Source organism: Ostrinia nubilalis, chromosome 20 (genome assembly GCF_963855985.1).
Source record: "Ostrinia nubilalis chromosome 20, ilOstNubi1.1, whole genome shotgun sequence".
In the NCBI taxonomy this organism is placed as follows: Eukaryota; Metazoa; Arthropoda; class Insecta; order Lepidoptera; family Crambidae; genus Ostrinia; species Ostrinia nubilalis.
The window spans coordinates 632,150-646,907 of record NC_087107.1 but is presented as its reverse complement, the minus strand read 5'-3'; the positions used below and the strand labels follow the sequence as shown (position 1 = coordinate 646,907).

Genomic DNA, 14,758 nt, shown 5'->3' with positions numbered 1-14,758 from the left:
CTTTAGTCTACTCTGCGAGATGTTTTCGACAGGATTATATCCGTCTCTTTCGCTCGAGACGCTCGTTTGAGTGAGAGAGAGAGAGCTATTATTTCGAAGTAGACTTTGTGTCGAAGTAGCATTCTGATACTTTTAGATTTATGTTACATTTAGTATCTGAACCATATAAGTCACTTCAAACCTCGCTGTGTAAGCAAATAACTATAGGTTAATTTAAACAATCTAACTTTTTAAATGCAGACACCGGCGTCTTAATAATTGACAATATTTCACACATAAACACAATTTTATGTGCACATAATATCGCCTTGAGACGTTGGTCCCAATTAGTTACTAAAACTTTGTCATAATTATTCATATTTTCTTCCCAAATTCATGTATGTGTCGTTAATTTATCTCGAATTAATAATTTTAATTTATTTGAACTTCATCAACCTTGCAAATTTTAAAAATATTTATTTGAACTCTAAAGCAAATTATAGTATTTTAAACATGGTCTTACATGACTGTAATATCAAAGTAATAATATTTCATTTTGTACTAAAATTAAACGGTGACAATAAACCCGTTAGCGTGTAAGAAATCCAAAATTCTCGTTACCACACATTCGGTTTAGTTATATTTTGTAATGTTAATTTTAAGAATTTTCGGATAACTGTGGTATTCTTTAAAATGAAACAAAAAGCAATAAATGTTACATTTTCTAGAGTTCTTACTATGCAAATGATTTACAGTTGGATTTTTAATTGGTTTTCGAAAATTAAGATAAAGCTACACTGCTATTATTATATTTATGATGATTTCCAATTAAAAATCTGGCTCAGGAAGAATATTATTATTGTGTAATAAAATACAGTCAATTCACATACATTCTTAGAAATGTATGTTTTCCATTGAAATGCAGACTTGTCTTCTGTCTAATGTCATCACCATAAATAGGCATCTTAATTTATAAATAACTTATTATTATACAAATAAGTTAGCAATTAAACAATTACTTTAACCCTCTTATTCATAAAAAGTTTAACTTTACGTAGTGTTTATCCTGTGAGTAGTCAAATTTCAAATAATTTTGTATAATTATAGTCATATTTGGATGACGTATTCTGAATAATAATGTGTTGGTACTCACAACATAACAAAAGCTTTCGAGATAACATGTATCTCCTTTGAAAGTGACCAAGCATTCAATGGCTGAAGCAAGCACTTGTTTCACTTTTTCTGAATAAGGGGACAATTACACTGCAAGTCTGCATTTTGCCTTATTAGGGTTGTCAGGTATAATATTCCTTTTGGCACAAAATATTGAGTGAGAATTATATTTTTTTTATTAAATTGCTATTCTCTAATCTTTAGAGAAACGACCAAATTACAATTGCGACGTTCTTTTCATTTTTGTTGATATTTTTTTACCTGGCAATCCCTTATAATATTTTGAAGATCTCGTAAATGTTGTATTCAAGTCAGATGTTCCTCAGTCGATACGTGTCAGGTTTATGTTTTTGTCGTGTAACAAAATTAATGACGCAGCAAAATAAAAGACTGCAGGGTTCTTGCTCAAAGATTATGAAATATTTTTTGTAAATAAAAATAACCACTGCCCAATCCATCGTTGCCTTTTGAACGTCCCATAATATTGAATGACCATTTTATGAACTAATGCCTTCAATATCTTTAAACCGAATTTTTAATCCTGTAGCTGATTTTTAAAAGTTTTTGTCAAAGTTTTGCTCATTTAGTTAAAAAAAAATGACACTGACAACTGACTTTCATTTGTTTCGCTGTTTATTTTGTTACACGACAACCCTGATCTAGTTCGCCCGCTTTAGTCCAGACACAAACGGCGGGTTTGTAAATTATTCGTTTTATATTATGTACCTTATAATGTTATGTGCGCAATAAAAGATTTTTGAATGACTGAGTACTTTCATTTGAAATTAAAATAAAAGAAAAAATACATTATAATTTCTTTATTGTTCGTATTATTGAAACGATATTTTATTGAGAAATGTACATTTTGACAATTGAAAAAATGTGTTTCCATGCGTTTTTATAAAAAAGTGTACAGAAAATATTTTTAACCGTTTTGGTTTTACATATTAAGTGATTGAAGTTTTGAGACCATACAAAGTTGCAATCAAGTCGAATATGTACTACATTTGCGACTTAAATAATTATTATCAGTGAGTCTTTTGGAATGTTGTTTTCAAATACTTTTTATTTACTGGATAATGAATGAATGTTATACAAAAAAATAAGGTTGCAACTATTATATTAATAACCAATTAGCGACAACCCTATTTTTATTACATTTATTAGTTATTATACAAAATCCTACCTACGTTAAATAGTAATAATAACATAGTACATACTAAATAAGGCCTTATATACACAGCTACATTAAACAAAATAAAAATTTAACATAGAGGTAATTGTAATACTTCAATAAATAAACTTTAACTCACTCGATATATTTCACAACTGAATTAAAAAAGGGCCCAGTAAGTTATTTCATATTATTGTTGGATGAATAAAAAAAAAAGAGAAACATACTAACGTTTTGATACATAATGGAACTATGCCCTAATGTATGTAGGTACCTATCTATAACAATTGCATCTTTACAGATCATAATTATACAAATAAATTTATAAAAAGAAAAAAATATACATAATATAATTTTCATTGCACAATTTCGAGACATCACTAGCAGAATACGATATTATTTTTACAAAATAAAGTTGATAAATTATATTATTTCCATTTAACTACTACATATTTTTAACAAAACGCAAATCTACGTTTGGCTTTTCTGCAACAAAAATTTTTTTTTCAATGACTTTAAACTACTTTTCTTTCGCTTTACTTGTAAATTATCGTTTTTATTTACAAACATTTAAGTTTCCTTTGAGACTTTCGCATTTGCATGTTACATTATTTAACAAAGTTGTAATGGTTCATACATAAATATTTAAAAGGTACGTTGATTTAGAACTTAGTCATACTAAAATACTAAATCAACTACTTACTAATAACTTAATTGTGAAATAATCCTTCAGTTATACAATCGAGACGATAAATAACTATCTATACTGATTAAACAATACACTTCTAGCCTATATACTTTTTGAGGTTGTAAATACCTCGCATGGGTTGCCAGATCTAAAACTCTTGAACATAGAGTGAAGTCAATAAGAAAAAAAAACTAACCAGAGATAATGTGAGGTTAGCTTTTCAAAATACTGACATGTTTATCATGCTCTCTAACATTTCTTAGTGGGCCCAAAGAATAAAGACGTGCAAGATTATAGTAATTTATTGTCTTGCAGTTTGTAAGTAGAACATGCTCAGACGTGAATAGTAAGACTTAAATAATATCATTAGACTATATTTCTTGTGACACGCAATATATTTTTTATGAACATGATTAGTGTTTCGGAATAGTTTAAAATTCGAGGCAGTAAATTGAAATTTGAATTTGACTAACATTGACTTGGTATGTTTGCATTGGCATGCATATTGATTGATGCATGGAAAAAAGGGACAGTTCAAAATTCAATTCAGTGACTTCAATTTTATTCACAAGTCTATAAGAAAATGGTGGATAATGGAAACTAGACTTGGTTTCTCTTCCAAGAGTACCAAAAAGTTCAATTAGTTGGTTCATTGTATGAAAACTTTGCGATATTGCGCATGCACAAGTCATTCCCATACATTTTAAAGATTACACATTTATAGGCCAGCCATTCTCAAACCTTTGGCGACAGAATCCCCACAAAATGTTCGACCCTAAATTCAAGCAAACCCTGTACATTTATTAGGTTGCATTACATTTTAAAGTCAATATTTAATATTTTCGACGTAGCCCGGTACATTTCCGACTGTACTGTATGTACAGTCAACTGCAATCCGACTACCCATTTTAGTTGCAATATCTCAGTTATTACAACAACATCCTTCTTATTACAAAAAAATAAACTGGTTGAATGAAATGGAAATATCAGTGTTCCTTTTTTCGTAATAAAGCCTCTTAAGTTTTAACTGGCTTGATGTGCCATAGTTTGTTTAGGCTACGGTCTGCTATTAATCGCTAATACGCGTCACACGTTTCTTCGACATCCATACGCCGACGTCTGAATCAGACCACAACAGTGCATTTAATAAGCATTGCGACGCGGCCTACGGCGTTTAATGAAGACCATAGCCTCTAGGCTTTAGTCGCACTTTCCTAGTCTGGATTATAGTTTACTTGAAGGCTTTGACGATCCAGACGACGAATATGATGCCCACGATGAGAGCTATGAGGATGAGGATGAACATTTTCCGACGGTAGCGGCGCTGGTACTCGGCGGCTTTGGCCAACTCATCGACGCCGGATTCCACTTGAGCGCTTGCGTCTTCTATGTGACTCGCCACCGTGTCTAAGGGAATGTTAATGTGTTATTGTACATTTTGTGTAGTAATATCGATAGAATGGCAAAGTCAGCGTCAAATAGTTCCAAACATCCAAAGTTAAAAAGTTGACAACACAAGGCTGCGTTTCCTCGGCAAATTAAGCGATTGGTTCTTTACAAACACATCCATCGCTACGTATCCTCGCACATCTCTGGTGGATGGACACAACACAGTCTAATAATTACTTGTTGCGAACTTTTTGGATACTTTTGGGTGTCACCACGACCTATTTTACGCTGACTGTACGAGATACTCAACTGAAAAGGGTCTGCATTACATTACTTTACAAAAAATCAATTTGAATTTGTGGAGCGCCAATACGGCTTGTTATGAGGCCACAGGAAGGCAGAGTTCCATAGCGTTCCCTCTTTTCCGCATGGGATGATTTCGGGATAGCTATTACTATCATATAAAATGCATGAACATATCGGTCTAGCAGTGGTTCTTAACCGGTGGTCCGCGGACCACTGGTGGTCCCTGGAGGCATTCCAAGTGGTCCACGAAGTGCACTTGCACATCTTGGTCAAAACCACTTTTAACTGATTTTTGCAGTCAAACTGGTTTTGATTGATTATGAGGTGGTCCCTGACAAGACAGAAGTTTGGTAAAATGGTCCCTCATGACTTAAAGGTTAAGAACCACTGGTCTAGCACGATGCAGCCGTTAGAAGGTATCAGACAGGCAAAGTAACTTTAAAAATTAATAACATAATTATGGAGACAGTTAAGCTTTCTGATGGAGAGCCACTTACCAACGGTCTGTCCCTGCACGCTGACCATAGCAGCGAGTTCCCTCATGATCTGTCCCACATCCAACACATCAGCTTCTATCTTGCTCATGTAAGCTTCCCGCTCCACCAGCATTGATGTCTCGAATTGCACTAGTCGCGCCTGTGAAACATACCAGTGTTGAATGCATCCGTCTCTTTCACGCAAATCGAGATAATAGTGCGCGAGAATGACAGATATAACCACGAACGAATATTAGTCATTATTTGCTTATACAGGGCATTACTCAGTGAAGTAACCACTACTTTGAATGGACAGTGTTGGGAAGTCTTGAATGCATCCGATCCTTTCACGCAAGGCGAGATGCTAATGTGAGCGACAGTGACAAAATATTAGTTTGTCTTTTATAGTTCGTTTCATCAACGAAGACGCACTCCACCAATTTTTGGTTGAGGAAAGCGCGGGGTGCGGGGAGTTTGATCCGAGCAATCCGAGCGTCATTATTGTAGTGTGCGTGTGCACTCATGGATGATTTAGCGTGTACCGATAGCACTCAAACATTAGGGGAAGAATGGTGGGGCGCGTCTTCATGGATTGAAACGGTCTATCAAAGTCAAAGTCAAAATTTCTTTATTTGTTTAGACTAATAAATAGTTCTTACAAATCGTCATTTTGCTCTTAAGGAGCCTCTACATGTCTCATAATCTTTTTACCCTACCAGCGCTTCGAGACCAACATTTGGCAAGTGCTGAGAAGAAGCGCCGCAACAAACTCAGTCACCACTGTCTGCCGGTTAATATAAATAAATAGAAATAGCAGTAGTAGGTACATTCGATTCAGGAGCAGTTCACTGAATTTACCATGCATTCTTGTATAGTGTATCTTATAAGAATGGGTATACAAAATTGCGTGGTATATTAAACAAGGTAGTGACGTGCTAATATCTAGACTTACAGATTACATACTTAAATACTTGTAGAAATGACTCGCATACATAAGTTGGAATAACTTGGATTGACCAGTCCCCGAAAGCAGCGCCTGTTCACAGACATGACGAGTGAACCAGCCATCGCTTCACTCGACCATATTAGAGGGAATGTAACGACCCGCCTCACTACGCCACCACCCCAGAGACATTTTAGTGAGAATGACAATACCAAGTTATCTCTTAGAGAAAAAAAAAACCAATAATAAAGCTAAGTAACAGTCCAGATTGAGAAGCATGACACTATAACATTTTAGAAAATTAGATTAGTTTATACATTACTTTTCATAGCACGATTTTAATTCTTTTTAGTGCGAGCATGAGACGACCATAATCCTACTCCCAGGATGACTTATCATTAAGAAAATCTCGAGTTGTATAATAGGCTTTTTTAAGCATGTCGCACCCCCCCTGGAAGAAGTATGCAAGTCCACTTGTGCGATATTTTTTTTATTGCACTAAAAAATCAAGAAGGAGGTAATACATATTGTCAATTTTTTTCATAATTTTTCTCTTAAAAATGAAGAAATTATGTACGAATATGTAAAATATTGCAACATTAAAATATCTAAATTTCCATAGCAAAAACGAAGTAAATACATTTGCACTTAATTGTTTAATAAAGTTCCGTATGAATAATAGCATATTAATAGTTACGTACATCTTCCACGAAGATTTTAAAAATTATTTTCGCGTATCTATTGTTGCATACTTATTTTAGGATATTATTTGGTGGGTATCGTGGTGCAAGTTTAGTTGCTTAGTTTTTCCACGAAACTTTTGTGCACATTATGCTGGTAATTTTGTGCAAGTCTAGATGCCTAATTCTTCCACGAAACTTTTATTCGAATAATAATACATAACAATGGATACGTTATTTTCTACGTAGATTATCTTTGTGCAAGTCTCAAGAATTTATTTTACGAAACTTTTGGCGATGTTGTGTTTTATACCGATATTGATACATTTATTTAGATGTAATTTAGTTATTAACAAAGCACAAATTAACTTAGTTTCAGTTATTTAAGTATCCGAACCACTACTTCTTGCTCTAAATACTCTTGTAAGACTATCAGATCCTGTGTGTTTATCAAAAATTCGTACCAATGATGGTGGTAAAATGATCGGTCTTTATGAGTACAAGATCCATTTTAAATTCTGTCTCTCTCTTCAGTGAACCGTTATCGTAGTAATCGTGATAAATATTCATCTTTCTATTAGCATGAGTTCATTTATCAGCTTCTGCGTGTAGTGCCAGCGTGACAAGGTATGTCTTTACGTCTTTCAAAGCAGTAAGCAACAATCGGTGTGTCCCCAATTATAGAATGACACAAGTTTTTATATGTATTTTAAGGATTATTGTAATCAAAAGGACATACTCGTAATGGTCAGACGTTTAAAAATGCAACAACCTGATTCAAAACTGTTGCCATCTTTTCGTATGTACGATGAGGGAATACTGACTGTATTCTTTTCAGGTGGTACTTGATCGACCGGACGCCAACCTTCCGCAGACCTCCACAGATTGTACTTGCCACTGGAATGTAGTGCCTATCCTAGTGTTGACGCTATTTGTCCAGTAAACTGCATTTATTTCCAGGCCTTATGAAACTCCTGGCTCAGACAATGTTCCTATCCTGGTTGCTTCACAGGTCCGGCCACTCTTCAACAAAGCGTATAAAAGCACCTATAAGTTTTGGACCAAATAAAAACTGTTCTTTCTTTCTTTATAGGTTCAGCCAAACCAACGCAATCTCAAGCGATCAGCCGGCGTGCAGTGATGGCGATTAGACTTAGGGTTCGGCCAAACCAACGTGATCACAGCGCGATCAGCTGGCGTGCAGCGATGGCGACCAGACCTAAATGCATTGTTCGCCATCGCTGCACGCCGGTTGATCGAGTGTGAACCTTATAGGATTTGGAAGTGATGTCACCAACGAGTTCAATGTGGGTAGCTTTTGTAGTCATGCAGACAATAAATATCACTATATTATAGGCTTCTATAGTTTTGTTCCCTTGGACATCAAAATTTAAAAGGGTCCTTCAAAATCGTCTCCCTTGTTCATGAATTGTCTAGATTGAGATACTTGCTGTTCTGGTAAATCTACCATTATTTGTACTTTGGCAGTAGCATTCAATTTAGCACAATTGAAACATCTGTGCACGTATTTTCTCGCCAATGGTTTCGCCTTGATAATCCAAAATGTGGAGCTGTATCAGCTTTCTTATGAATTATAGTATTAATTATTATAAACGTTTTCGACTTTCTCCACGACGCGGTTTGCAACAATAGATTTCCACCTATTCGTCTCTCCAGACAGCTAGGCGATCACAATAGAAAAACCTGTTCACAGTGTTCGAACATCTGTGAGGTTGGTATTCTTCACATTACTTCTTCTCATTTGCTTCATCCAGTTTACTCAAAGCACCACATAGCTCAAGACGTGGTAAAAAAAATAGTTTTTAGAGAGCACTTGAGTTTTTTAGCAATTAATTTCGTTTCAAATCCTTCATCTAGTTGATAGTGAACGGCTGCAGTTTATTGCACTCACAGAGGCATCGCTAAATTAATTATATTGTATTTTTACTCGGCCTGCATCCAACGCCTTCCCGCTACCTTTATCAGGTCGTCGAACCACCTTGTGGATGGATGTCCTAACGCTGCGTTTTAAAGTACGTGGCCTCCGCTCCATAACCTTGCTGCCCCATCGGCCGTCAGTTCTGCGTACTATGTGCTTCCAACCGCGCGATGTGGAAGTCATTGGGGGAGGCCTATGTTCAGCAGTGGACGTCCTGTGGCTGAAATGATGATGATGATGTATTTTTTCTCTGTATCTACTATACATAGATAGTATACCAACCTATATCTGTATTTTGTCAATGTGAATCAAATCCTGCCGTATCTTAATCCAATCTTTTTCTAATGAGTTACTTATCTTTCCATCCTTACTAGTTTTTTATCAGCCAAAGTTTTTGTTTTGAAACAAATAAATACTTTCTATTCTATTTCCATTAGAATCTTAGCCATGACTGTACTTAACGCTAAGCTCCAGCCAAGGGGATCAAAAAGTTTGATCAGATGTATAAGATAAAATGTTACGTTTCATGGTTGGTTTTTTTGTGGTATATTCACATTGCATTGAAATCTGTGCTCAAATTCCATTCAATACCCAATACTTGGACTGTTCCATCAAGGTTCATAAAACTACTTTGGCACTAGCTTATATTTTGTTGTCTTCTATTGACTTCATAAACTCAACGCAGAACTAGGTAGCAAAAGGTATTTGACCGCAATTGCATGTGATGTTAAGTGAGATGCAGTATAAGATGATAGATATCTACCTGTAAGTGCCTATAAGGTCCGGTATAGTGCTCAGGAGAGACAGCAGCAGGCAGCGACCTGTTCGCATTATAAAAGAGTTTATCGAAACGCTTAGTGCAAGCTGGTGGAATGTCGACAATGTAGGAATGATACGTTAACCAGCGTCTGATGATGGAAGGGGGCTGGTGGAATTAGGTCGAGTAATTCCTTCGCACATTCTCTGAAGTGTAACCTGGTGGATGGTCACATCAGATGTATTATTATCTGCTCTGTAAGTTCTCATTAAATTATAGCATTATAGCTTCAATTGACCAGTCCACTCCTGATAAAAGGTCGTTGATATAAAAATATTGTTTTATTATTTTATAGAAATCGGTACTCCGGTAATCCGAATCATTTTTTGTCACATAAATCTGAAGACCATCTTCATAATGTCATCTATGAAGCAAACACGTTTCATCTCATTATAATATTTCTCGGGTTTTCTTGCAGCTGGGAACCTACAAGCAGTTCGTTATTCAGTGAAATATAAATCGAACCTTAACACAAAGCATCAAATATTATAATCGTGCGCGAGTTGTCTCCGTATTATTCCAGACGACCGCATGATGAGGTAAGTATACTGTCAGTCTTGTTTCTTTTTCTTTTTCAGGTAGGTATCTTTTTTAATAAAAAAAATCTGTGTGTTCGTTAATCTTTTTTTAGGTCTAGTGATTTCTGTAACTTCCTTTCTAATTGAACGGACCTGAGTGGTTATGTTTCTGGGTTTTTAAAAGGGAAAGGAGGCAAACGAGCAGACGAATCACCTGATGGTAAGTGTTTACCCGCCGCCCATAGACACCCGCTCCTCGGTGAGTTACAGGTGCGTTGATTGTCTTTAAAGTATTAGAGTCTGCTCTTAAAGGTTTTAGGTCGTATTGGTCCGCAAATACTGCAAACGGCAGTTCATTCCTCGGTTTGGTGTCTGCAAATGGTGATTGTGGATTTTCTGTTTTAAATGGTAACTTTACAAAAATCTATCTACCGCTTCCGTAAAAAAAATGTCCTGAAGCAGTGGTTGGGTTAATACTGGGGAGTGTAAAACTATAAAAGTGCTTTATTAAAGCCTACTTGCAAAAATAAATGAGTTAGTCCTTTTGATAGCTCGTCTCTCCCTAAAAATGCAATTTTCGAAAATTATAATATAGTTATGCAAAAATATTGTAACTTTTTGATTTTGAATAAAGCTATAATTTTAAATACAACCCTAAGTTATGTAATTTTTCACAAGGTAAAAGTACGTTATCCTTTTTACGAATTTATTTCGATACGAATAGTTCGAGGAAAAACTACGTAAACTACACATACACGTTGAATGCACGACTAAATCTGAACGCCAATAAGTAGTTATCTGCAATAATACCAAACAGCATGTATTCCTTTACATGTTAACAATGCAATATTCATAATTACAACAACAAGGTGTTAAATATGTTTCGCGGAATAAGTAAGCAACGCTCTATTTTAAGTTTTTCTCAAAACCTATTAAGTGTATTTTAAATATAAATACATAGGCCCCTCACAGACATTTTTAGCTATCTTTTGATGTATAACACATATTTTTAATAATGGTAATAAATTTTTAGGACAGTTTTTTTACGCTCCTGAAAAGTTGGCATTTTTCACTTGCGTACTTATTCCAGGAAGGGTGCGATGTGATCTTTAACTATACCTTTAAATTTATTGTACGGTAGCTCTTTATATTTATCAGGGACTTTGTTATAAAAATGGATACCTTGTCCCATAAAGGTGGCAAACACTTTATTAAGTCTAAAAGCGGGTATAGCCAATTTATTTTTATTTCTAGTATTGATTTGGTGAATATCACTTTTCTTTTTGAATTCATTAATATTTTGTTGAATAAATAGAATACAGTTTAAGATGTATTGTGAAGCGGCCGTGAGAATGCCAATTTCTTTAAACAATTCTCTAAGGGACGCTCTTGCTTTCATTTTATACAAGTATCTTATGGCACGTTTTTGCAGAATAAATATTGTTTCAAAATCTGCAGCTTTGCCCCATAGCATGATTCCATATGACATTAGGCTATGAAAGTAGCTAAAGTAGACTAAGCGAGCTGTTGAAACATCGGTTAATGACCGTATCCTTTTTATTGCAAAAGCCGCTGAGCTGAGCTTTCCCGCCAGAGTTTCTATATGGGAGCCCCACTGGAGTTTTGAATCCAAGGTAATTCCCAGAAATACAGTAGATTCTACCAGATCGATTGCATTATTATTAAGTTCTATTTGGGTACTAACTGTTTTTACGTTAGGCAAAGAGAATTTTATACATTTTGTTTTCTTTGCATTCAGTTGTAGATTATTTGTAGTGAACCAACTTAAAACTCTTGTTAGTGCATTATTTACATCGTCAAAGTTATTTTTACTTCTATCAATATTAAAAATCAAAGATGTGTCATCAGCAAATAACACGATTTCGCAAGAGTCTTTAACAAAATATGGTAGATCATTAATGTATATAAGAAACAAGAATGGACCCAGAATGGACCCCTGCGGAACTCCCATTTTCACAGGTGACCCAGAAGACAAAACACCATTTATGTCGACTTTTTGAACTCTAAAGTTTAAATAGGATTGTATTAAATCCAAAGCCGAGTCCTTTACCCCATAATAGTGCAGTTTGCGAATTAGCGTTTGATGTTCTACGCAGTCAAAAGCTTTTGAGAGATCACAGAAGACCCCTAGTGCATTTTGAGAATTTTCCCAAGCCTCGAAGATATGTTTAAGTAGTGCAACCCCGGCATCGGTGGTGGAACGACCCTTGGTAAAACCATATTGTTCACTATGAAATAGTTTATTAGAGCCAAAGTGAATCATAAGTTGCTCCTGTATGATTTTTTCAAAAATCTTGCTCAAAGCTGGCAAGATAGAAATGGGTCTATAATTGCCAGGGTCGGTTTTGCTACCAGACTTAAATAATGGCATTAGTCTACTGTGTTTCATGAGGTCGGGGAAGATTCCCTTCTCTATGCAATTATTGAATATTATCGCTAACTGTGGGGAAATTATATCAATAATGTGTTTGACTATCTTGACAGAGATGCCCCAGATATCAGTTGTACTCTTTACATTTAAAAGATTAAAAGTTTTAGTGATATTTTTATTTTATTTTATTTTATTTTATTTTATTCAGAAAACAAACAGCTTACAAATATATAAATTGCATAGGTACAGTGTAGTTGGTCAAAGCCTATAGTTTTCACCTCTATATAACCAAGGGGTATAAAATTTAACAAATTTTAATTATACGTAGAAGCAAAGAAATTGAAATGATGAATTTTAATTTCTGTGACGGGTCTGGGTGTGACTATGTATAATATTTATGTATTTAAAAAAAAAAAAGTATATAAGTAGTATATCCGTTAAGCTAGCACCCATAACACAAGCATTAAGTTGCTTACTTTGGGGCTAGCTGGCGCTGTGTGAAATTGTCCAAAGATTTATTTATTTATTTAAAGAGAAAAACAAAATGGATAGAAAGAAGTTCGAAGAAATTTGACTATATGTCAGGTCGACGAGTCTGACGCGTGAAATCACCTGCAATCAGTTTTCTTACAGCAGTAGGGTTGGTACAAAATAGGTCTACATGCGGGTGAGCGCTAACTATCTCATTGAACCTATTTGCCACCCTACAGAAGAACGAGTTCCGACGGTAGTTCGTGCGAGTCAACGGCAGGTGCAAGCAGGGGCGCTTTCGATTCTGTTTGTTGGGGACTCGTAGGCGGACATTACTTAAAAGTTGGGAATTATCAACACGGCCGTTACATATGTTCATTAAGTAAGTGATATCCGCAGCCGTCCTACGCAACTCAAGAGGAATAAAGTGGTGCCTCCTGCAGCGCACATAATAGTCTACATCGCGCTTCTTAGATTTGAACTGCAAGTATCTTAAAAACCTTCTTTGGATGGACTCAATTCGGTTACAGTATACTTTGTACTGGGGATTCCAGACCTGAGACGCATACTCGAGGATGCTACGAACGTAGGAACAGTATAAAATTTTTATAGGTTTTAGATTGGAAAAGCGTGCACATGATCTCATAATAAAACCAAGAGCCTTTGAGGCCTTCTTAACTATATAATCCACATGTCCATCGAACAGCAGTTTCGAGTCATGGATCACTCCCAGGTCCCTTATATGGTCGACATGAGCTAGACTATGGTTATTAAAAGTGTAATTAAATTTGGTTGGATTAGCTTTTCGAGTAAAAGTAATAGCTTGGCACTTGGATACATTCAGATCCAGCTTGTTATGAATGCAGTAGTTTTGAAAACGAACTAAATCATGTTGTAGTAACATCGAATCATCTAAATTGTCAATTTTTTTAAGTATTTTCATGTCGTCCGCGAATAATAGAAATTCAGAGTTTTGGAAACACTTACCTATATCGTTCACAAATATAATAAATAAGAGGGGGCCAAGAAGTGAACCCTGGGGCACACCGGATGGGACAGACATCCATTTAGATTTGTACCCGTTCAAAACAACTATCTGAGACCTATTCTCAATATATGACTCGAACCATCTAAGTAGGTTACCGTGAACGCCGGCCAACTGCAGTTTCTGTAGAAGCATCACGTGATCAATTCGATCGAAAGCCTTACTGTAGTCCGTAAAGATAGCATCGACCTGGCCACCAGAGTCCATAGATGACGTTATGAAATCGTTGGATAGCAGAAGGTTCGAAACTGTGGATCGACGTTTAAGAAAACCATGTTGTTGTGGTATAAATGACGGCGCTAGAGAGGAGTAAAGTTGCTGGTATACAACTCGCTCAAAAACCTTCGAGAAAATGCATAGTTTCGATATGGGTCGATAGTTTTTAACATCGCCTCTATTGCCCTTTTTGTGGATAGGAGTAATGAAAGCAGATTTCCAGATGTTCGGAACAATACCTTCAAGCAATGAACGCTTAAATAATATAGAAATCGGTACAACCATACTTTTAGCTAATTTTACTATAAAGATGGGTGGTATTTCATCAGGTCCTGCACCTTTGGTTAAATCTAAGGACTTTAATAGTTTGAGCAGATCATCTGTATCCACCTCAACATTACCTATACTGCAGCAGGTGTCGGGGCAAGAGTCGGATATGACGTGAGTGCAAGACGTGCCAGCTTCAGACCCTAAAAAGGTTGAATGAAAGTAGGTAGAAAAAAGTTCACAAATAGCCTCCCCTGAATCCGCCGATCTATTTTCATAGATCAT

General features: G+C 35.7%; 1 protein-coding gene across 1 annotated transcript in view; it reads right to left on the bottom strand.

Annotated features, from left to right (window-relative positions):
* Nucleotides 1-1,955: 1,955 nt before the first annotated feature.
* Nucleotides 1,956-14,758, bottom strand: part of LOC135081835 (syntaxin-7) — a 30,236-nt gene continuing 17,433 nt past the window's right edge. Inside the window, exons 8-9 of the mRNA XM_063976614.1 lie at nt 5,207-5,345; nt 1,956-4,421 (exon numbers count right to left, since the gene is read on the bottom strand). Coding sequence (XP_063832684.1) covers nt 4,246-4,421; nt 5,207-5,345 — 315 coding nt within the window. The 3' untranslated portion in view covers nt 1,956-4,245. The remainder of the gene's footprint in view (nt 4,422-5,206; nt 5,346-14,758) is intronic.